The sequence below is a fragment of the Rhinatrema bivittatum genome, chromosome 17 (assembly GCF_901001135.1).
Source record: "Rhinatrema bivittatum chromosome 17, aRhiBiv1.1, whole genome shotgun sequence".
Classification (NCBI taxonomy): domain Eukaryota; kingdom Metazoa; phylum Chordata; class Amphibia; order Gymnophiona; family Rhinatrematidae; genus Rhinatrema; species Rhinatrema bivittatum.
In genome coordinates, this window is record NC_042631.1 from 22,342,888 (window position 1) to 22,368,015 (window position 25,128).

The 25,128-nt window shown below is 45.3% G+C and overlaps 1 protein-coding gene and 1 long non-coding RNA gene across 5 annotated transcripts in view; one reads left to right on the forward strand and one right to left on the reverse strand.

The window, feature by feature from the left end:
* LOC115079076 overlaps positions 1-25,128 on the reverse strand; it is a 121,906-nt gene that overhangs the window by 67,407 nt on the left and 29,371 nt on the right. The gene's annotated exons all lie outside the window — the stretch shown is intronic.
* The window catches only part of TRIM66 (tripartite motif containing 66), a 91,749-nt gene that overhangs the window by 49,502 nt on the left and 17,119 nt on the right, over positions 1-25,128 (forward strand). Inside the window, exons 11-17 of one of the 3 annotated variants that reach the window (XM_029582085.1) lie at positions 363-539; positions 13,749-14,021; positions 14,257-14,473; positions 16,626-16,686; positions 20,836-21,010; positions 22,039-22,454; positions 23,533-23,665. In XM_029582085.1, coding sequence (XP_029437945.1) covers positions 363-539; positions 13,749-14,021; positions 14,257-14,473; positions 16,626-16,686; positions 20,836-21,010; positions 22,039-22,454; positions 23,533-23,665 — 1,452 coding nt within the window. The remainder of the gene's footprint in view (positions 1-362; positions 540-13,748; positions 14,022-14,256; positions 14,474-16,625; positions 16,687-20,835; positions 21,011-22,038; positions 22,455-23,532; positions 23,666-25,128) is intronic. The other 2 variants (XM_029582087.1, XM_029582086.1) reach the window with 2 other exon arrangements.

Here is a 25,128-nt window from a genome sequence, read left to right on the forward strand (position 1 = left end):
GCTCAGAAACAGCAGGGGGGACCCTCGGAGGGCTTGGCCTTTTCCCAAAGTGCAGAAGTAATTGCCTGCTCTTCCAGTTTCCCGCTATCTCCTTCCATAATGTGTACTCGATTTTGGCTCATATACCAGTGATTCAACATCGTAACCTTTACTGGACTTCCCATGGGCAGGTGGATGGCCAATGCTTCTTGCTTTGACAGTAAAACGAGTTAGGAGTGTATTGGTAGATTTTGGACATTTCAGACACACGCATGTCGGTCATCAGTTTGCATCCTACAAGGTTGGTTGTTCTACCCTGGGGGAATGAGTCCCTGCAACCCTCACCTTTAACCCTATTCCTAACCCTCTTCTTTCCATCACAGGCCTACGATAACTCTGGCGTCCTAGAAGATCCTCAGGCAGAATTCCCTCCAGCCGCTAACTTTCCAGCAGCTGCATCCCAGCCCCCGGCTTCAGCTGAGCAAGTAAGCACCCCCCCACATCTCTCAGACTCCATGGACGCTCGTTTGTCACCCCTGGATTCAAATCAGCTGAGAAAGGTATTGGGATTTTCAGTCTTTGTGTGTATTCTTCTTATTTAGGGTACTACTGTCCTATGAAGGATATATATATATATATATATATATATATATATATATATTTTTTTTTTTTTTAATTTAACAAGAGGTTTAGTTCTCCTGCTTGGATTGTGGTTGTAATGTAATCGTATCTCCAATGGAGTCAGGTGGCAGCAGGGCTTCAACCCCAGCCTCCCCATATTGTACAGCTTCTCAGTCTGTCAAAAGGCCAAAAAGGGCCTTGCCCTTACCGGCTAGCTCAGGGACCTATACCTGGTCATAGCCCAACAGGCTGAAAAGCTGGGAAGAAAACTGAGAAAAGCTCCTTTCACAAAGGGAGAGCGCTATTAAGTTAGAGAGAGGCCCGCATGCCGCTCCCTGCTCCTCCCCCCAGCTGTTCTTTGACTGATGGCGTGGCTCAGGAGGTGAGGCGATCCCCGCTGCCCTGTCCCAGGGCCCCCGCCGTGCAGTCAGAAAGGCAAAAGAAGAGCAGGCCTAAAAGCTTTATTTTAGAGCAGCATCATGCATTCACTGGAGACCTTAGGGGCTGAGGGGGGAGGAGGTGTAGGAGACAGTGATAGTTGCAAGATAAAAGTAAATCCTTCTCTTTTCCAAACTTTCCGTTCCCTTCGGTGTCATTTCCGAAGAGTGCCCCAGTTTCCTTTACAATCCGCGGTGCGCCTTTCCTCTCGCCCGTCCCCTCTCTCCTTGTACGTCACACTCGCCACGTAAGCCTTAAGCCACGGTGCATAAAATCCACGGCCAGGGAAGTGCGGCCTAGAAGAGTAGCAGCCGCAGATGTCAGGGCCTGATCCTGCCTATAAGGAAACATTTCTGCTGAGCTATTCCCTTAAACAACTTGAAGCTGCCGAGGCCGCAGCCTGAAAATTACCAAGATGGAGCGCTTGTATCTGAGGGCTCTCGCTGCTCCTCGCTATTTTTAGCTCTTGGTGTTCTCGTCGCGCTTGATTGCTCATGTCATTAGACATCTGTGCTTTGATTTTTTTTTTACTTTTTTTTGTTGTTGTTGTTTTTACTGTTATGTGCAATGGGCATTACGAACTGTTCAACTTTTAAAATATATTTTGGGGAGGCACCTCCATGTTTCTGCAGGAAACGGAGGACTCTTTTTGAGGACGACACCATGATTTAAGCGTGTTGCAGCAAGTACACACGTGAAACATTGATGCCGCACCATAGCATGTTTCATGCAAAGATGACTTTTTTTCCCCCCCCGAAGTCTTCTCAAAAGAGCATTGCATGAAAAATTCATTATTTCAGGATATGGCTGTGAAAGATGCACCTGATGTTAGGGGTGTGCATGGCACTTTCTGCTGGGGTGGGGTTTTTTTTTTTTTTTTTGGCTTTTTCGGTTTATTTTCGTTCTGTGTCCTTTTCAGGTTTTAATCCACATTAAAACCATTTAGTGCATACTAAAACCATTTAACATGTTAAAACCCCGAAACGACAAAAATGAAGCTGTTTTTGTTTTATTCACTCGAAGAGGACATGAAAACAGCATCAACATGGATACTGTGAGGACCCACCTCGACTGGGGAACCCCCATGGGAACAGTCCAGGACTCCAGGGGCAGACTAGACTAGGGGATCTTCAGCCCATACCAGCCACCTTCCCCGCAGGTTGAGCCCTTGAGTTCTGGTGGCCGGCAGGACTTAAACAAGGGAGGGGACCTAAGGCAAAAGCTGGACTGGAATCCGGAGTGGAGAGGAACGAGCTCAGGTGAAGCTGAACAGGCCTGGGGTTACAGGCTGCAGGGCTGGAGGCAGGAGGGACTGGAGGCAGGCTGCAGGACTGGAGGCTGATGTCTGGTGCGTCTGGAGCTCAGGCAGGAACGAAGGTCAGGGGTGAAACATTGGAACAAGACAGGGGTTACTGATACTGGCAAGCTTGGGATAGAAGGCTAGAAAGCCAGAGGGCAAGCTTTACACAGAGGCTTAGGGAAGCCACAGGGCCAGCTTGAGATAGGAGGCTAGGGAGCAAGCTTGGAAACAAGAAGGCTTGGGCAAGCCACAAGGCTACAGAGAGCCACCAAGTATACAGAGATGTGGGGTCAAGCAACGAGTCGAGCAGACTCAGTGTAGACAGAGGTAGGGCTAAATAGGCAGGGATTTGGTGAGTCATGAGGTCACCAAGACTAAAGCTGAAAGAGGGTAGGCGCTGGAGGATCTCTGGTGGTGGGAGGCTGCATGACAAGCAGAATCACAACATGTTATCATTTTCAAACGATTGCATACAGCTAATTAATGTCACCACAGTAGTTTCCCCCATTTTGGTTGTTATAGTGTATGTATTTGCAATGGCTCTGTTATAAAGAGAATTTGGTAAAGCAGAAGTTCAAGGTTATAATAAATAATGTGACTTTGGCTAACAGCACCTTAAGCCCGAATTTTAAAAGTGCTGTGCGCAGTAAAATCGGGAGTTACGAGTGTGGCCAGGCCTTGTGCGTGCCGCGAGCATTTTAGAACAGGCCGGGCCACGTGCGTAATCTCCGGAGTCTGGGCATGGAGGGGTGGGCTGGGACAGCGCCATTAGACGCTGTCCTGGGGAAGCACACGCCGGCAGCCAGCCAGCGTGCGGAGTATACGTCTCTCTCCGGAGGAGCAGTAAGTATTAAAAAAAAAAAAAAAATTGGGGATAGATAGGTTTAGTTTAGGGGTCGGGGAGGAGAGGGGAAGGAATAGGGTTAGGGGTCAGGAAGTTCCCTCCCAGCCTGCTCCTTAATTGGGAAAAAGGCTGATCGAGTCGCTGCACATGACTGAAAAATTCCCCGCCCCCTGCACCCGTGAATGGGGCACCTGCCCGCACATGCTCACGCTGATTACAAAAAAATCGACCGCTTAGTTTGTTTCAACTAAGATTTGGCATACGCAGTCTGCCAAGTTATTGTGGCCGGTGCCACAAAGATAAATCTTAGCTGCCAAAATGTAGAAGCTTGATTGCTTGTAGGATACATTGCTTTTTTATCCACGCCAGTTTTTGCTTTTACTCATTGGACATTGTGGAAGGATAATTGGGAAAGGTTTGTCTTTTTCATGATGATACCAAAATCTTCAACAAGGTAGACAGCTAGGAAGGTGTGGAAACCATGAGGGAACTAGCAAAGCTTGAGGAATGGTCTACATTCTGGCGGTCAGGATTTAATGCGAAAAACAAATGCAGCGTCAGGCATGAATTTTCAAAGGAGCTACATATGTAAAAGTAGCAATTTTCAAAGTTCATTTGTGTGTGTAAAACCTTTCATGGGTTGCAAAACTACAAAGTGAAATGCTTCTATGCATGAAACAAGCGTGGGATCTGGAGGTGATAGTAATTGATGATCTTATAGTGGCCAAAAGTGTGAATAAGGTGATGGCAAAAGGCAGAAAGATGCTTGACTGCATAGGGAGAGTAATGGTCAGCAGAAGAAAAGGGGTGATAGTGCCCCCTGTATAAGACCCTGGTGAGATCTCCTTTGGAATACTGTGTACAGTTCTAGAGACCGTATCTTCAAAAGGATATAAACAAGTTGGAATCGTCCAGAGGGTGGCTACTAAAATGATCAGTGCTCTTTGTTCTAAGGTATGTGGGAAAAACCTAAAGACCTAAACATGTATACCCTAGAGGAAAGGTGGGATAGGGGATATATGACAGAGACATTTAAAAAATTCTAAGGTTTCCATGCCCAGACGACCAGGCTCTTTCAAAGAAAAGGAGGTTCTAGAATGAGGGTCCCATTGGATGAGGGTGAACGGGGCTAGACTCAGGAGTAATCTAAGGAAATATTTCTTTACAGAGAGGGTAGTGGGTGCATAGAATGGCCTTCTCATGGAGGTGGAACATAGAAAAAAACGGCAGAAGACCAAACGATCCATCCAGTCTGCCCAGCAAGCTGTACAGGTCACCCCCATACTTATCGGTTTCTCAGACTGTAAAAGTCAGGACCCTTATTTATTGCTGTCAGAGTCCAGTTCCCCATTATCTCTTGCCGTTGAAGCAGTTGCATCAAAAGTTATCAGGCTTATCGGTTAAGGGTTATAACAGCCGCACCAGCAAGTTACTCCCATGCTTATTTGTTTCCCCAGACCATAAAAGTCAGACTCCAGGTAGTGGAGACAAGATCTGAAGAAGTGGTAGGGATTGTAAAGCTGAACAGTTGGTATGGAAGAGCAGAGTAGAAAGGCATTTGGTCTCGTTTTGCCGTCATCTTTCTATGCTTTTATGTTACAACCTTGGAAGATGAGCATACAAAATCCCATACTTAACCTAATGCCCTGCTCCCCCCCCATATCTTTCCTACCAAATTTTGTAATAATCTAAAATCGGCTACCAAAACTACTGAGGCTGCTGCCTAAACATCCAATCTCCCTAAGATTCCATGGAATTACTGGACAATACCCAGCACCCAGGGTGCCTGCCAGTACCAACCTGGCTACCCCATGGCCTACAGTAAGGCTAGCTCATGCTTCCTTTCTCTGCCTTGGCCCTTATCACCTCTCCCTGAGAGAAGGAAGGGTGAGTCGCTTGCGATGCTGTAACTTCCCAACCTTGCTCCCACCACTGTCATAGAATATGACAGCAGATAAGGACCATTAGCCCAACCTAATCTTTCCAATCCCACTTTCTGTACCCTGCCAGAGACCTTCACTGATCTCTTGCTTTCCCTTGCGCATTGCTACTAGAGATACTCTGCTCTTATTCCATGCTTTTTTTTAATTACGTTACTGTTTCTGACTCGACCTTCTCAATTTGTTAGTGCATTCTGTGCATCCGTGGCAGTTTTCATGCTGCTCCTGAGTCTGCTTCCATGGACACTCGTGCAGTGACCCCTTGCTCTACAGCATTCTTGTCCCTGAAATATGTTTGCTTTTTGTGCCTGAATTATATCTCAGATATGTGAATGTCTCTATCCTATCCTATCCCTTCCCTTCCCCCGCCACCCCCGTCTCTCCTCCTGTGAGGTGAACATATTTAGGTAAAGTCTTATCTCATCTGGTTTTTGGCCCTTTCTTTGAGCTGCCTCCAGCCTGTTTATATCCAGAACCTGCATGGGAGGCATCATTACCAACTTTTTTCTGCCGGTTGTTCCTCTCACTATGCATCCCACCGGCCCCCCTCGTTCTAGCCATCGCCTTATCACAATGTTTCGCTACCTTGCAGTGTCTCTGACCTCAGGGTGGTGAAACGGTGCGATACGGTAGTGGCCAGAGCCAGAGGGTTGGTTATAATTTCTATCAGTTTGGTGCCTGTGGGTTTCTTTATGAAGAAATAACAGCTGGGGCCTCCCTAGTGACTCAGCAGGGAAATGGCTCAGTCCCTGAGTTGGGTCTTTTGCTCCCCTGGATTGGCGGGTGGGAGTCATGGTCATTGCTTAAGGGGTGACATGTCCTACGACTTGCAGGGCTTCAGAAGCAGCCAAAGGGCAAAAATCCCTGGATAGTTGTGTAGGAAGGTGGTGGGGCCTAATCCCAGCCCTGTTTTCAACTGAGCTGGAAGTACACAGAAGCAGGAGGAAATTGCTGTTACTGAGAAAAGCGGTGTCAACAATTCACACCGTCCCTCCTTCTCCCTTTTGCTGCTAATCTACACTTTCTTGCCACCTTGTTTTCGAAGCCTTGAGGGGGGGGGGGGGGGGTGCGGATGAGCTGACGTAAGGTTTGCATGGTCCATGGGTGGAGACGCAGTAACATTACAATGTATGCCCAGTGCGATCACCCGCCATGGAGAGATCCACCTGCTGAAAAAATACTCCCCTGACACTGACAGGAGAAGTCATGCAACGGGACTGGCTTTCCACTGCACCTTGCCGAAGACGTCATTTTCCTGCCTTTCACTTTAAAGCTGTCTCCATTTTGTTGTTGAATAAATGCAAATCATGACAGCTGGAGCGGGGGGGGGGGGGGGGGGGGGATGTTTCAGGCAGAAGTGTACCGCTAGAAAAACACAGAGGAGGGCTTGGGGGGGTGGAAGCAGCTTGCTGTAATTGCTGGCTCTTCGGAATTATATGGAGAGTGTTTGCCAGCCCTGCCCCGAGCATAAAAAAAACAATCGGCTTCGAGTGGTGCATTTTTGTTCGAGCTCACCGTGTAATGAGCTGCTGTGGGAATTGGGTCCACTTACCAGCGGCGTATCATTACTCCGCAGCTCCGTGGGATTGCGGTGGCAGCACAGAGAATTGGAGGTGCAGGGCTAGAGTTTCTTTTTATAAGCCAGGCATATTCTCGACAACCTTCCTGGCTTGCCAAAAACACTTACATCATAATCCCAGGGTTGGAAAGGTAAGCATTTTAGCCTTCTTCTCTGTTAGAGCTGCATGATTACACCCACACCTTGGGATTAAATAAACAGTCATTATTATTGAAAATCTTTCCAGATCAAGGGGAAAGCTTCTCTCTTTAAAAAAAAAAAAAAAAAAATTATTCTTAAGTGACAGAGGTTTCTTCGATATGTACACTAATAATATAGCAGATGTCGGAGATGTGGTGAGAGCCAATTTTTATGACATCCGAAAGCTTCCCGGAGTTTTCAATTAAAAAAAAGGTTCACCGTACCATCATACAGTGATAATCATCATCATTAGAAGAGAAATCAGCATTGGGTGACAATAATTACAATTGGAATGGCACCAATTTATTTACAGAGGGACAAATGTTGCTGCAGAGGACCAAAAATCTAAAAGCATTGTACACCTGAGGTCACCTTGTGCCCAGGAGCCTAATTAAGGTCTAATCTACTGTACAAACTGCAAGTGGCTTTATAAAACAAGGTTAATTCTTAGAAGGTTTTACATTTGATAAGAGTATTATAGGACTTAACCTGCCAGTGTGAAAGAATGTAGAAGCCAGTATCTGACTCAGCTCTTCTATTAGAAGGTGCATTCGTATAGTAGGCAACGACGAATCTTTTTAATAAATTTGACCTGAATTAAATCATTCCATTGCATGGAATCAAATTCAACAGAATTGCAACAATTCTGACATTCTACTGAAATCTAATGCATGCTAATGGAAGCACTTGCACATCCAGTTCTGAACTTGGCTTTAAATTGGATTGGAGGAGTTGGGCCCATCCATAATATTGAACTTTCACTTCAAGCTTGCTTCAATTAAGCTCTGGAATTCATTGCTGGAGGATATGATTAGGGCAAGTATAGCTGGGTTTAAAAAAGGTTTGGATAAGATCCTGGAGGAGAAGTCCATAAACTGCTATTAATTAATAGGGAGTAGCCACTGCTTGTTTCTGGCATCAGTAGCATGGGAACTATTTGTTTGGGTAATTGCCAGGCTCTTATGGCCTGGATTGGCCAATGTTGGAAACAGGATGCTGGGCTTGATGACCAGTGTGGCATATCTCTTGTTCTTATATAAGAGGCTTGGGGACTGCAGTAGCAAGGATTTTCTCCTATTCTGTGTTTTATGAGAAACACTTTGTAAGTCAGGATTTCAGACTCAATGCTCTCCTTAGCTTACAAGTGAAATGGTTTGCTGGTCATAGGAGATACCCCCTTGGCCACTCATGGACATCACAGCTTGACCTAAGCGATGTCTCCACTGAAATGAAGGCCGGGATTGCATCTGCAGGTTAGGACTGAGGAGGGGTAAGTGAAAGGATCTGGTGGATAGCAGATTGACCAAATAGCTGTCAAAAGGGGCCATGCTGAAAGAGTCCTATTTCTAACCTACTACATTTATGGAGGGGGAGAGAGAGAGTCTTGTTTTCCATAGGGAAGCCAGCACTACATCTCCATGCATATAATGGGGGTAATGCCAGGAAGGTCGTAATCTGTCTTTTTTGATATGGTTGTCCGATGTCTGCACGGTGCCCCTCCTCTCAATAAATGGCCTAAGCCAGTGCTGTTACTCTTTCACGATGTAATGTAGCTCAAGTCTGTCCAAATAAAACGGAGCACATTAGCATTTGATTGTACTGAGAATCCGCCACCAGATTTTAGCTGCGATATACTGGTTACATGATTGGTTTCCTATGGGGGTAGCATTTTAATTGATTTACTGTTTGTAAAATAATTCATTGTACCGGTGCAAAGCATTTCCACACATCAAAAGTGAAAAGTACAAAACTTGTAATGTTTTACAATTGTGAATTATTCCCCCTTAAATGCCACGAGGTCTATATTTAGACACAGTCCAGATAGCAAAGTTAGCCGGATAAACTTATCTGGCTAACTTTGAGGCATATCCAATAGTGCAGTCACATTATTGAATATCGCTGGCTATCTTACAGGGTCATTGATCAAAATGCGTTATGGCTTTAACACCTGTAATAATTCCATGATGAATGCAATATTTATTACAGCGTGCAGCGCAAATGCAAATTTTTCAAATTTATTCAAAGGGGTGGGATTTGGGAGGGGTTTGAGTGGGATCAATGAAAATGAGGGGCATTATTGCACTGTGCGATAGCGTAACGAACGCTACCACACGCTTTTAACATTGGAAATAACTACTCCTTTTTTTCCTGGTGTTAAGCTGTGTGATATGCCCGAAACGGCTGAAACACAATTTGCAATAAATATTGTAAATTCCATTTCAGGCATTTTTGGGCAGGGGAGGGAGAGAGAGAAAGAGAGAGCCTCTGGAGTGGTACACATAGTAGTCAACTATTTATACTGCTATATGAGAGCCAGCTAATAACTCAAGATGAGGTTTTGGTGGTGGTTTAGGGTTTTGGGGCCAGTTTTACATGCAGAGTGATACGTACGAATAGCACAGTAGATAGACCTCAGTGAAAATTTGACATCAAGTGAGGAAAGTCTCACAAAGATGAGATTTCTACAATGTTCTCTCGCCCTAACTTGATAGTACCCTGGCAGAATATCCATCAAGCTAGAGTGAGAGAACACTGTAGAAATCTCATCTTTGAGTGACTTTCCTCACTCCAAATGACGTCAAATCTTCACGGAGGTGTACTGTGCTGTTCGTACGTCTCTCTCTCACACATATACTCCCTCTGTCTCTCACCAAGCATGTATGTGTGTGTATGAGAGAGAAGGAGCATTGTGTGTGTGTGTGTGTGTGTGTGTGCGCGCATGCCCCCAGTCTACAACAATCTTAGGATGACAGATATGGAGAGCGGGAGATTTTTAAAATCCTTATTAGTTTTAATTACTGGGTATTACTTGATGTGTCTGCTGCTTTGAGCCCTGGTTCACAGCAAATGGTTTCACAGCCGCAGACTCAATAGACAGAGCTTTAACCTACAAGTGTCCCTTTCTGACGTCATTCCCACATGCTAGGCTGCACAAAATTGCTAAAATGCATCTGTCTCTATGGCTACCAGAGAGGATGGTAAGAAGCTATGCAATATTTAAAGAGTGCCATTTAGTGTACAAACCGATGGCTGAAAGCAGTTGATGTTGGCTATAAATACATAAAAAGAAAAAGCTCGCCGGACCTTTTCTGCAATAAAGAAAGCATTGACCCATTCCACGCCCCTAGTAAAACTATTATTAAAGCCATTCAGTGGTATCATTCAAAACGGTTCTCTTTCATAAGAGTGAACTCTGGAGTCCAACATTAATCTAAAACTGCACAGCGTGGGACTTCCAGTTCCATAAAAAAACACACAGCATCCACAGAAACTCCCCCGGCAATGGATGCAGAGTGGAGCTAGGGCTGCCATGTGACCCAGTTCTTGGGGGGGGAAGCTGTTGGTCACTCCTCGCATTTCAACTTACATGCCAGTGCATGCTGGTATTTGTAGTCCTGTCATTCCTCCATTTCAAAAAGCCAAGATTGGTCTATAGTGTCCTTCCTCAGGAACTGGATCACTCGGCAGCCAAGTCATCTGGGATAGGCTAAGTCAGTACATTGCATGCATGGACCTGTACTCTTGGAGCCATTTGGTAATCCTACGCTACCAGAACCCAAACGCCAACACACCTGTGAAAAACACTGGGATGCCAATACACCTCTTACTGAAAAGAAAACAAGCCAGCTTCTATAGGTCTCTACTTAGAAAGTATGCACTATCAGAAACCCTCACCTTGATCACACATGGAAGATCTTAGTCAGTGATAAACTTCCTCAGATAAGTCCCAATGCATTTCTTGCCTAAAATTACCCAAATAAATGCCTGCTCCTTGTGCTGCTTATTATGGACCTCTTAAGGTTGTAAATTCAGTTGAAAATAAGCACCTAACTTAGGGGTCTATTTTCCTAAGCAGTGGTGGTATTTCCCCAGTGGCAAATTACCAAGGGAAAAAAATACTGTGGCTTAACTGACCCGATGAAATATCGCACCATGGTGGCGCCACAATCCGGTCTGCCATATTTTAAAGGGGCCGTTTAGCTCTGGAGCCCACTCCTCACCAAGTGAAGTGTAAAAATCTGTGTGTGTGTGTGTGTGTGTGTGGGGGGGGGGGTGTCTAATGCGACATCTTCTACTCCTCTCCCCCGCTGCAGGATTCTGTGGGCAAAATGTAGAGAAGGTTTATGTGAGGCCATGGTAGCTCATCCCCAGGTTTTCAAGCACTAATTCTCCAGCCCCTGCCACCCCACTGGTCCCCTGACTCACTTACTTTCAACCCCGGTGGGTCTAGCGGTGAAGGCTGCAGTGTCTCCTGTGCATTTCCATAATGACGCCGGTCAGCCGTGGGGAACCCCTTAGCCCCAGCACGTGATGCAGCTTGTGGAACGCGCTACGTATAGACTTCCGAGATGGTATTCTACAGCCGTCTCCACGCCTCATGCCAACTTTTTTTTTGTGGTTTAACTCTTGCAATTGCTTTTTTTTCCCTTTCTTTCTCATTTCCTCATTCTCTCATTGTGTCCCTTTTTGAAGTTAAATGCTACTGCAGTAGTTGGTTTTTTTTAGTTTCCTCCCTTCAGTCTTCTGATTGAGTTATGATCACTGAGTCAAAAGAACTCCACCATCTTCAGCCCTTGCAACAGGGAACTAGATCCAAAGCAGCTCCCCCTCTCGTCGGTACCAGGCCCAGCTGCTTCATGAAGCAGTCGTCTGTGGTATCTTGAAATTTACCTCCCTGACGTGCTCTGATGAGACATTTTCCTAACCAACATTGGGTAACTGCGATTTTCTCCTGACATAACACCACAAGACATGCCATACAGGGTCAGACCAAGGGTCCATCGAGCCCAGTGTCCTGTTTCCAACTGAGGCCAAACCAGGCCACAAGCACTTGGCAAGTACCCAAACATTACCATCATAGTAGTATGTGTGATTCCAATCTGTCTAATCATTGTGCAACCAAGGTGAGAAACGCTGGCACTCAATTTTCTTTTTAACAGCGATATTGCAGTCAATCCGCTGTCAGGCTGAGTGCCCCTTTGTATTAGTTTCATGTGTACCAGTCCACCCTTCTGTTTTGTATAGTCAACTGTTCTGCCTGTGCCTTGTTATCCTCTTTCTGCCTGGTACATTGGGGAAAGGACAATATGAAGAGAATGCCAGGACAAGGGGCTGTAAGGCAAGCAAGCTATTTTCTATAGAATTCTTCATGCAGATGCTTCCCTTAGAAACATGGGGTAACCTGCACGGAGCAGCAGTTACTACTACCATTGGAAACTTGCTGGGCAGACTGGCTGGACCATTAGGTCTTCTTCTGCTGTCAATACTTGTTATGGCTAGCGTCAGTCTTGAGCAAGCACTCTAGGTTTGGCATACCAAGGCTCTCTCAGCGGAAGAGAAGTGAGGTGTGCCCTTGCGGTGGTGAAGATGGTCCAAGTCCTGGCCACTCCACCAACCTACACGCCCCGGGAGACCACACTATATGGTGGTCTCTGAACAGTCCTCCAACCGTTCCCAGCCCTTTCGGACCTGCCGCAGGGAGCAGCAGAGGCAGCAGGCTGGACAGAGGTCAGGCTGGCACAGGACTGAAGTGGATAAGGCAAGGCCTTGGAACTTGGAGCAAAGCACAGAGGAGTTCAGGGTGAAGACAGGAACAAGAGGGATGAGTAAGACCCTCAGGCGCCTTACCATTCCATTGCCAACGGGCGGCCCCAATGGACAGTCATGGACCACACTGTCTCCTTAACGCCCTACACAGTCCAGAGACTGGTCACAGACCATGAGAAGAGCGGGAGAAGCTCAGGAAGTCACTCAGCACAGGGTAGTGGAAACCCCTCGGGTCCTCCAAAGTCGGAACAAGGAATCAGAAGCAAGAGTCTAGGAACTCAGAACAGAAGCAAGAACTCTTGGAGGCATGGATCCCACATCCTGGAGCATCAGGAACAAGCTGGACCATCAGGAAGTCCAAGGGAGACATAGCCTAAGTAGACTAGCCCCATTGCCAAAGCAAGGACTGAGTGAAAAGGTAGTCCTTTTAGAGGACAGGAAACAAGCAACTCCCTGGGAGGAGTTCAGATGAGCCACACCTGGCTGGCCCTATAACTGGAGAGAAGCGCTGCGGGCCGGCCCCTAGGGAGAAGGGCGGGGCTCAAAGCAGGAAATCCAGGTGGAGACTGAAGCAGGCCTCAGGCAAGCCCAGAGGACGTCAAAGGCCTCCCAGGCCATGGAGCAAAACCTGGGCAACCAGATCAGGCGAGGCCCCGGCTTCAGAGCGGCCTCCAGAGAAAGGTGAGCGGCCTCCTGTAGCTCCAGCTACGGGAGGAATCGTAACAATACTATGCTACTCTGTATATGTTATGGAACATAGCAAATGGCAGCACCTGGCCAGTCTGGTTATTCCCGTCCATCGCACCAAGGATATATCCCTGTGTTGCCAGCCGAAGAGCGGGACTGACTGAAGGATGCACTATTTATTTTTCAAGGCAGATGAATTCTTTCTATTTCTTTATTTCAGGGGCGCTTACAACAGGGACATTTTCCAATGGCTGCACACAACTCTCAAACCAAACCTTTAGTGTGATTGGAATCCAATGCAATTTTTTTTTTTACTTTAGAGATTGAGATGAATCAATACCCTGAGGAGAGCAAAACAGCCACTGTTTAGTTCCTACGAGACTCAGGAGAATGTTTATCCAGCCTGGGGCTTCACTTTTGTCACTGCAAACCCCTTTTGGTAAATTGCAACTTTATTGTACAATGGATACTTTCAATCCCTTTGTGACTTGGTTGCTTCATTAACTGTAATGAGAGACACTGTACTTCTTTACTGCCCTCCTGACACATCCGTTAGCAGTTTACGTTCTTCTCCTGGAAGCTCATTTACTTTTTATTATGATGATTTTTTTTTTTTTTTTTTGTGTATTTCAGCGTTCGGCTTCAGTGAGTATCGTGGGCTTTTCAAACCCGCCGGAAATGGAGCTGGCTTCAGCGAGACTGTCCAGGTCAGTGGATCCACAAATGCAAGATGCACCTTGCCAGCTGGGTGCCCAGTCCTTCAGCCTGCCTTATTCCGCCGATGTTCAGTCGGAAGCAATGCCTGCCTACGGCTCTGCGGCAATCGGCGCCATGGACGACCTGTGCCCTGGGACTCCTGATAACCTAGCAACAGGTGATGCACTACTGGGGAATGCTACGTGCAAGGTAAGATCTGCTTAATGCACAAGGGGATTGGAAAAAATGTTTGTGCTCTTCCCTTCACATTTATGCTGCTGGCTTCAGTCTGTAGAGTCAAGGCTTTAGTAACTGCAATTTCAGCTTGCCTAATCTTATTTAGTTTTCATTTAATTATTCAACGAGGCTGTACCCTTTTTTTATGGGGGAAATAGGTTGATTTGTTTGGTAAATTTTAGTTTTCTCTATTTCTTTTTCTTTTAAGGTTGAAGACGAGGATTTCGATCCAACTGGTGAGTCTCATGGATGTGACTCATCCATTAACGAGCTCGCTCTTCCTATAGAAAATGTTCTAGAGGAGCCTATGAACCTGTCAGTCAGGAAAGGTCTGTGCCTCACTGCTCCCTCTGTGTCTGCTGGGCCCGTCCGGGCTGCACCCTGTCTGCTATCTGGGATGACAAAGAACCTGAAGAGTGAAGCAGGTATTCCAGCAGGGCCCTTTGGGCCACATTTAAGGCATAAACCCCTTGCAGGTTGTGAAGCCCTTGCTAAGATCGAGCCCTTTGGGATTTCTTAGGGAAAGGACCTTTTCATTTCAACCTGTGCATTGCTTTTTTTTTTTTGTTATTTCCCTTTCTGCTGAAAAAATGTAAGCAGAGCTTATAAAAAGTAAAGCAAGTCAAGTCTAATAAAAAGGCAAGCAATTCATAGCTATGGCACCGATTGCAAGAGTGTACCAGGGTGTCATGTCCTCTTGCTGAATGATTACATCCGCCAACGCACATTTGTGAGATAATGTAATCTCCAGAGATCTCCCAGATATGGATTAACTAACACACACATACACACTCACACTCACACACTCTTCTATATCTATCATTGCAAACGAAAAGTACCCAGCATTGCTCGGGTTGTCTGGTCCACAGCAGATATAAATTTTAATAGCAAACAAATGTGACAGTGATATATATTGGTTCATTTTATTAAGCATATAGAAGCTTAAAGGGCCTCTCTTTAAACTGCACTGACAATATATTAGATGTCTCCCGCTGCTGGTTGCTACAGAGGCCTGCAGGATGGGCCTCTGTGAGACCCCATCTCGCAGCAGCCAGAGGAGAGGGCTGTCATGGACCCCTTACTTCACTGGATGAAGAAGGGGTCTGAAGGTGGCTGAAGAGCCTGTGTTGTATGTGAACCTGTCTGTGTGTGTGTATGTGTATTTATGAGGGCATGTATGTGTGTGTAGGTGTATGTGTGGGGGAGGCTGTATGTATATATGAAGGAAAATGTGTGTGTATGTGCTTGCCTAACCCTGTGTGTGGGAGCATAATACAGCCTGGCATTGCTCAGGTTATCTGATTCACAGTTGATTTAAATGTTCAAAACCAAAGAAAAGTGAAAAAGATAAATATTGTTTTAATGTATTAATAAGTTAAGAAAAGAGCCTCTATGTGTTTGCAAGAGCCTGTGTGTGTGTATGTGTGTGTGTGTGTGTGTGTGTGTGTGTGTGTGTGGGTGGGGTGGGGAGTCTGACAGACAGGGTTTTGCAGAAAGAGCATATTGTCTTAGTCCAGTGCACAGTCTGTTGTTCCAGTGCCACCTGGTGGCCACAGACAGACATGACAGTGTGCCTGACTGACCACCACAAGCCTATATATAGATACAGATTAAAGATATAATATTGTACTATTATTTCAAAAGGAGTCAAATCCTTTGTAGAAGAAAATAATACTAATTCTTGCTTCTTGGGACAAAAGTGGCTGGCATTGTTTGCGGGAACAACAGAAAGTAGTGTTGAAAAAGGGAGTAAAGGAAACTTTTTTTTCCTCTCAGCTTTTACCGAACCAGTATCTCAGTGCGCTGTTGGGAGTATGGACAGGGCTAGCGCACGTTTTTTGGTCACACTAGACCTGCGCTTCTCAAACCCTTTATCCAATAAGATCCCATTTTAAGACGGTGAAATTCACACGACCCCTGAGAACAATGAAAACAAAGCTGGCCTCCATTCCTCCTCCCATTCACACAAAGCGGCGGCAGAGTTGGCGACAGCAGCAGCAGTCGGGTGCACATTCACAAGCCCCCTGCATGGGTTTCCGCTCTTAACAGGAAGCCTGCGCAGGAGGACGGAGCAGTGCCTGTGAGTGCTCGCTGGCTGACAGGACCCTCACGGACCGCCAGCTGCAGTCACCCTTTCTTTTTTTTTTTTTTTCTATGACCCCCCCCCCATTTCGGGACATGACCCGCAGTGTAGCAACCACTGCCCTAGACAGATATAAAAAGTTATTTGTGCCTCCTCCACCACCGGGGACCTCCAGTGCGCCCCTTCCTCCCGTGCTCAAGCTTCCGCGATTCCCCTTCCCACTCGCGCAGCAGTTCTTTGGAGCAGCGCCTGTGCTGCGGGACGGGCCCAGGATCTGGCTGCTCTCAGCTCAGGCAGTTTCTGAGCACGGGTGCGGCGAGTTTAGTGCCACCTGCCATGGATTTTCTGTTTGGGTGGGAGTTAAATGTTTACCGAATGAAGGGAGAAACCCCAGCTGTAATTCCAGCCCTGTGAAGTGAGAGAATGAAGAACGACCTTGGCTGACCTTGTATTTTAAGCTGCGTTCAGTGCATGGCAATTCTCTTCTCTTCTAGATTCCTGCAACGACGTCACAGACGAAATTACAGTTGACGTCAAGAATAATGAAACCCTCAGGTAACCCAATCAGTATGAAGAATTATTTGACTTCAGAGCTGTGTTACAGTAAGACACAATGGTTTTCCTACACCGCCGGTTGTTTTTTGAAACCTCTCTTATAGTTTAGATAACAGTTTTGATTCTTAAAAGAAAGAGCAATGCTTTCTTTTTCTTCCAGCAATTCATAGGCAGGGTCATTTCCCAAAGGGACTTCTCCGCAGAAATGACCCTTTAAGAAAACTCTGTGACAGATACGTGTGTAAAGTTACGTGCATAGATGCTGTACACACGCTCGTTTGCACGCACACAGGGAGAAGTGTTCCGGGGTGGAGTTTGGGCAGGGGGGGTGGGGCTTGATTTTAAAAAGCATTTGTGTGAATTCTCTCAGCAAAACCATGCAGGAATAATTTGTGTGGGCAGAGGTTTGCTTGGTTAACTTTCAAATTCCCATATTCACTACCGAAAGATAACAGGACTTCGATCAATAGAAATAAATGTTAAAATATCAAAGACCTTCATATATTGAGACACCGAATCAAACTCATAAACAATGTTATTATATCCTTCCCTAGCCTGCATCTAAAGGGTATAAGCATCAGTCTCAAATTAGGCTCTTTTTAAAAATTATTTTAACTTGCAATTAAAACACACTTAACTCAAAAGTGAGAGCATGCACAACTTCAATTATTGTGCCGCCTGACACAGTTTCAGTGTTTTGTCAATTGGATATAAAGGCCGCATTGCAATTATCAGCATCTGCACCTGGTCTCTCAATATGTGAAGGTCTTTGATATTTTAACATTTTATGTCTATTGATTAAAGTCCTGTTATTTTTCTGTGGGTGAATCTCAGAATATTTTGTATGTAGTTATTTCCCATCTGGATGGATTCTTGGATTTTGGATAATTTTCAAGGCACCACTTATGCATGTGTGTTTCTTTGAAAATTGGTGTAACTTGGACGCAGAACGGCCCTGCTGCAAATTTCTGCGGCCTGTTATAAAATTACCCCCGGTCCTGCTTTCCAGGCCAAAAAATAAAACTGAAGAAAGAGAGCAAAAACCCTCTGGACAGAAAGTCTTGTATAAAAAGTTGTAGATCACTTTTGCACTGCACAGTAATCTTTCAGGGTAAACATCAGCAGTTCCCTCCAGATGTTAGGAGCCAGAGGTTTCCCCCCTGCTAAACATCGTGAAGCAGGAAGGGAAAGATGGCCCAATTGCTTGTGGCCTGAACATTCTCGTACGTCGGGGCCTAAAGGTGAGGGTGCATCGCCATGAAATATGAAGGACTTTATCCACAAAGAAGCAAGCGAAACACTGCTGGGAAGGAAGTATCACACTCTTTGTCCAGTTTTACCCTGGCATTTCGGGTTAGTTTCATCGTTGAAAAGAAAGTAATTTTTTGCACTGGGATAAGTGTTTGATACGTCCGATCCTTGTGGCTGCCATCTTCAGATAACGAGCAAAATTACTCCTAGAGCAACTGGCCAAATCTAGAAGAAGTTAGCTTGTATTTGGTAATAAAAATAATAATTTGGGGATTTTTTTTTGCTCTCCTTTGCAAATAATGTTCAAGATGTGGTTAGAGCATTTTTATAATTCAGATACAAAAAAAAAAAAAATCCCTTCCTCAGACAGCTTACAAGCTATGTGGGTACCTGAGGCGCTACAGGTGATAGTGATTTGCTCAAGGTCACAAAAATAGGCCAAGTGGACTGGAGTTTCCCTTTGAATATTCGAGGGCTGGCTGACGTAGACCTACCCAGCCTGTCTTTGGGCTAAATGACCTCACGTGGCCAAAGGGTAGGGCTTCCCTCCTCTCATGTCACAGCTGGCTGGGGTAGGGGTCCTCAATAATACATGTTGGCCAGTCCTCCTTCAAAGGCATGGCTTCACGTCCAGCGCTAGCACTACGATGGCAGCGGCCTGACACATTTGTGCCCCTCTCGCGCTGGCCTGGCGTCTCCAGGCGGGCACTCATCTTGCCCTGTCTGTAACCCATGGATTTTGCACCTGCTTTATAGGAAAGGAAATCCCTGCATCTTATTTGCATGGCCCCGCCCTCCCTCCACCCCTCTGCAGTATGGGTAAAAGCGCGCTCACTGTGAAACACATGCTTGTACCTGTGGAAATTGTTGAAAATTATCCCCCCCCGGTGTACCAGCTGTATCTGGGAATCACATTTAATTTGCTCGTTTAAATCTGCATTATTACCATCCATTATATAATAACATTCAATTAATTTTGTTATATGCGCCTCTTTAAGACGAGATCAAATCAGAGCTTAATTGCCACTTTGAATATAAAAAAAGAGGGAAACTCAGCTTTGTCCTCAGGCTGTTTTCATTTATAGCTGAGAAAATTAACCCAAGTACCGTCTCTTAACTTGTGCTGGTCCCTAGAGCTAGTAGTACTAAGGGGTTTTTTTTCCCCATACACACAAAAAGGGAAAAACTCATGTTAGTAGAACTTAGTCCTTACTGATCATTGCTGTGTGGCCTGAAAATGCATCCTGGAAACGATTACACGAGGCAGGCAATCCTAGCTGGGCAACGTTCCCGGACTACGTCACAAGCAATGTAAAATCTCCAATGCTGCCCTTAGTGAACACTTTTTTTTTTTGTTATGTGGTTACCCTTGATTTTAGAGCTACTGGAGATAACCGACCCAGTTTTACATGAATGGGTCCAAGGACCCAACGGGAGCATTGTACGCTGCCGGGCAACAGACTATGCTTGGATGTGGTTCGTGGTCTTCAGGCCTGCAGGGGCTGAGGATGTTGGGGGAGGTGAATGAAAACCCCGAAACTATCTGATGCCACAGCCCCAGTTGCACCCTAAAGAATGCTGCATGGCAACTTCTCTTTTGCCCCCCTCCCCTGTGGGAGCAAACACGATACAGCAAGAACGATGCCACCCCACCCCACCCCCCTCTCTCTTCTTCCTCTTGTTTGCATGAGGAAAGCCACATGGTGGCAACCAAGAGCCTTCAGCAAAGCACAGCTTTCTGTCTGTGATGGTGCGTGCTGAACATGGGACATGCAGTTGCCCCCTGCGTGAGCAGAGCTGAGCTCCCGGCAGCTCACCGAGGACTGTCCTGTTCACCGGGAAGAACCTGGCCTCGGCTCCGATTTGACGTCGCACAGATAACCTACGGCTCGCCGGCTTTGTTACCCCGGGACGATGCAATATGTTGTTACAGCCGGTGGTCCTGAAGCAAGGGCTTCCCAAACCTGTCTTGGTGAGACCCCCACAGCCAGTCGGGTTTTCAGGATGGGCACAACGAAGGCGCATGAGATGAAAGGCGCATGGTGATTTATGTCCTGCATATTCATTGTGGATGTCCTGAGAACCCGACTGGCTGCCGGAGTCACAAGGGCGGGTTTGGGAAGCCCTAGCTCAGAAGAAACCAAACAGAGATGAACTTTTGGAGCAGTAAAATCTCTTAAAGGCAAGATCGCTGTTTGCCAGTGATTCTGTGCATGACTGCCTGTAAGGAGGGGCGGTGAGGGGTCATTTCCCACGCCTTCAGATTTTAATGATTATCTACTTTTGTAACTATCTCTACCATTCTGATTTTGTATGACCCTATTTATTTCTTTTTTTTAATGCCCACACAGCCTCCGAGAAATTCTGTGGTCACTCATGATTCTGTGGCTGCGCCAACTGCTGTGGAATCAGGACACCATCTCCATGCCACCCCTTCCTCCACTGGGTCTCTCTCTGCAGCCTATCCTATAGCCGCCCTTTTCTTCCTTCCCTCGTATGCCATGTCCACTGTAGAACCTCCAGTTTCTGACCTCCCCCCCCCCCAACTTCTGCAGCCATTTCCACCCGTCCCCCACCTCCACCTCCACAATTGTGCCATAGCATTGCCGAGGAATTTTCCAGAAATATCCGTGCCAAAGACTTTTACAGGCCTTGCTGTGAATTCTACCCCTCCCCTCCCAAGCTGCCACAGAAAACCAGGGAGCTCGATTAAAGAGAGAATAATTGGAAGCATGCCTATCTTTCTAAAAAATAAAAAAATCATTTTCCTTGATTTCGTGCGAGATTGCTGTATCTAAGCTTATCCAGGGGACCTACAGGGCTGTATCTGATGTTCTTATGTTACGTTCACGGCATTTTACTCTGACTCTGTGATCCAATTCTTGCTGCTGATTCCAGGGCGTTCACCAAGGAGCCGAAGATCCCTTACGTGCGCTTGGAACGTCTGAAAATCTGCCCCCCGGATTCCGGCCAGCTTCCCGTGTTCAAGGTGCAGCCACAGAACTCCGAGGAGGATGGAACTCTTCTACTGCTCGTTGAGTATGGCGCCCAGTCTTCAAGCATGGCCATAAAAGTACGTTGGGTTTTCCCTCTAGTGTCGGGAGCTCAGATTGATTTTCACTCTTTATCCTTAACATATGTAGGTTTTGGGGATTTTTTTAAAATTCTTTTTGCCTCTTTCCACTGTGCTTTCTTTTTTGTTCCTCTTCTCTTTCTGACAGTGTGGCCCATCCAGTCTGCCCATCAACATCCCCTGCTTATCTTTTAAGTCCCTTCCTCTCCCTGAGAGATCCTCTGTGCCCTGTCCCTTGCTTTCTTGAATTTCGATACTGTCCGTTACTCTACACATCGAGCAATCTATACACTAAACACTTTTTCTAATATAATTTTTGAATGCACATACCGATATTACATGAATGCCTATTTTTTTTTTTAAATCATTCTGTTGTACTTTGCAGTTAAATAAACTACAAACTTCCAAGCAAACAGGACTTTATAATACCCTCCCAAAATCAACTTAACATTATGTGACAATGCATGCTTAGTGTATAGATTTTACATGAAAAATGTTTTGCCAAAAAAATTATGATGATACTCATTTGACTACAAGAAAATGAGGAGGATTGTGGTGGGTAATGACTACTAGATCAATGGTAACCTGGATGGTTCCTATATCATGATTCAGCTTGAAACCAATACTGCTCACCTTTAAAATTTATTATAGTTTTCTTTTGACACCCAATAGAGTAAAAGTTCATTTCTCAAGGTGTTTGTGTTGATTGTGGTTGTTTACAATTGGTGATTTGATTTATTACATTTTTAACGTCACCAGTTTATTTCCAGTTAGTCTGTCAATCACAGACACAGTTTTTGCAGAAAACATCCTTTGTGCTTAAGATAAGAACATTATAAGAGTCCGGAGAATTCATTGATAAAACACAGATTGCTCTATAGAAGCTGCTGACGGTTAAAGATATGCACATCAGGAAAGAGGAATAACCAGTGCTTAACCATGCTCTGATATTATGTAGACATTGTGATACAGAAGTGAGAGAAAAATGATTCTTCGGTAACTTATAAACATCTCTCTTTTGTTCTAAGGCTAACCCAGATAATTGCCCTTCGCCACCACCTCCATCTCTCTCACCACAGTTATCGACGCCACAGTTATCACCACAGCTGTCGCTGCAATTCCACGACCCACCGGAACTGCCACAGTCACAGCTGCTCTCCCCCTTCATGCCACTAGGACCTCTGTGCAGTCCTGCGGGCTCCACAAATGAAGAGAGGCCTTTAGAGGCGCTGCCTGATCCCCCGAACACGGGTCCCGCTGACTATAACCTTCACAATGGCAATTCGGGCATGAGAAAAATTCTGTTTGGTGAAGAAGCTAACCCCATCGAGAATGAGGATTTCTGTGCTGTCTGCATGAATGGGGGAGAGATGCTGTGCTGCGATCACTGCCCAAAGGTGTTTCACCTCGCCTGTCATGTTCCAGCATTGCTCAGCTTTCCAACGTGAGTAAAGATGTGCACAGATCTTGCATGCTATTGTGGGTTGGGTTTTTTTTTTTTGTCATGAATTTCTGAGTAGATCTGGCAGCACTGTGGAAATGAATAGTGGTAAAACTGACAGAACTTCATTCTGGGCATAGTTTGACAGCGTGCACTTCTGGTGGATGTAGAAGGTGCACAAGTCCGGTTTTGCAGACTACCAATTCTGACCACCCTAGGTTGGGTGCAAGCTGTGCAACAGTGTCTGGTTGCTGTCATGCCAACAGATCCCAAAGCAATATTTGTTATTGTTGCTGTTGCTGATAAAAATGGTAACTGCCTTTCTGTAGTCAAGCGTCAGCAACATTTTAATTCCTAGTGAAACTGTGGATCCGGATTGCAAGCCCCTGGTAAAGATGTGACCATTGGTAAATGGTACATGCTGAGGCACAAGAAGCTCTATTAAAGGATATTTTGTTGTCTGTGACACGGGTCTGTGTTTCGCCGTGGCTTCATCGGGAGGAACATTGCACATTCCAATATGCAATTGATAATTGTCACTTGCTGGTTATTTTTCACTGTGTATGAATGAATAAGGAATCTGTTGCTGTTAGGAAGAAATCTTTTAAACGCGGCGGACAAGAGCGAGTTAGGTTTTGAAACGGAGTCTACTTAGGCGTTTTAGCTGGCACAAGAAATCTATTCACAAATTTACTTAAAACCTCTGAGCAGACTCAGTCTCAAAACTTAGGTAGAGAGCGCAGTGTACAAATCAACTCCTCGTCGATTCAAATAACAGAAAATCTTCAGTGATGTCAATTTTGCTGTTCGTACCTCCTACTGTGTATGCAAAACCATCCCCCCCTCCCAGACCTACCCCACTCCCCAAATCCCACACAGAGTTAAAAGTGCCCCCTCTTACAGTGGTTAAATGGAGAGTGGCACATTGATTTCTATATAGAGAAAATCCCAAAAGTCGGAATCTTGGTTGGAAAGAAATGTTTGGAAAAAATAAACTTTTTTTAGGAGAGAAGATCCTATGCGGGAAGCCTACAATGTGGGGAAAATATGGTGAGAAATCCCTTTTATTTTCTTGTTCTAGCGGTGAATGGGTGTGCACACTCTGTCGTGACCTGATGAATCCAGAGGTGGAGTACGATTGTGAAAACACTCGCTACAGCTGTGATATTACAGAAGAGGGGGCCTTCAGTGTCCTGAATGTTCAGGATCAGAGGGTAGGTACAAACATATGTCTATTCTTTGCAAAACAGAGAAAAGTTAGTGTGGGTTTTTTTTTCATCAATTCTGTTTTTATTTTCATGCAGTAAGGTTATTATTATTATTTTTTTTTAATTTAAGTCTAATACAAGGATGTACTGAAGATTTGTCAGGAACTGTAGAACGGTGGCTGATAAATGTTGCAGTGCCACTCGCCGCCCGACAATCACTATTATTCACCAAAAAGTGGAGACGGCAGTTTGCAAGGACATTTCCACACATAAAACAGTTTATGTGCGGAAATGGGGGATCTTCGAGAATTGTCTACCCCTCTCTGTATGTAGAGTTATGTGTGTGGTGGCACTAAGCAGCCTCGACAAACAAAATCACACCAAAAGTGAACACATCAACAACCAATGTCAAAACACCCAATAGAAGTGCAAATCAAACATTGCAAACTGAGTTTGTAGTCATATTTGTTCTAAGAGGAATGCTATCAGAAAAATGTGTGCTGAGTTTGGTATAATCTAAGTGCCTGTCGCCTGCAATGGGCCTCAACACTGATCAGGTGCCAGCACACAGATTTCACGTCATTTACCAAACCTCATCATGCCCTGCATATCATTTTTCACTAATATGTTCTTGTACACAACCCTATCAAATAACTGCTTTATTAAATGCTATATTTATCTTAAAACGGTGCCTAATATCTTTTCAACAGCGTAACACTACAACGCCCGACACGGACAGTCTTTCGATAGCCCCTAACTGCCTTCCTCAGGGATCAGATGCTGCCATTTTTTGAAAAGTGTTTATGCCTTGAATTGAGTGTTAGCCTAATGTATGTTGACCCCTGAGGAAGACAGCTAGTGGCTGTCGAAAGACCGTCCGTGTCGGGTGTGGTTGAAAATATATTAGGCAAATAGTCCATCCAGTCTGCCCAGCAAACTTCCCATGGCAGTAACTACCTCTCTATGAGGGTTATCCCCATGTGTCTGTTAAGGCTACCCCCATGCCTTATATTAAGAATAATAATACTTACAAGCAAAACTGAGCAATTGTCAAACCCATAACAAAATTACTTTTACATTTTTACATGGTGAGCAGCCTTCCTGATAATTCAGACAATGCTGCTGCCTGATCGTTCTTTGCTTTTGGACTTGGCTGTAAAAGCTTTATCCCCAATGTCAGCATTATCAGTACCCCCAGACCGTAAAATGTTTCCCTTTTCAATTTGTCATACAAAAAAATATATTCAAATTCTGGTATCCCCTCAGCAACAGGCCTTCAAAATCCCTCCCCTGCCAGATACTTTGTGAAATAACATGAAACCCTGCAATAAAAGACACTTAGAATCTATATAGCAAAGCTGCCATACCATTACAGCACTAACAGCCAGGACTCAAACAGCAACAACGCTTCCTATGAAAATTCAACACTGCAAATATAGAACACAATACACTTCCTGTTGGAAAACCAA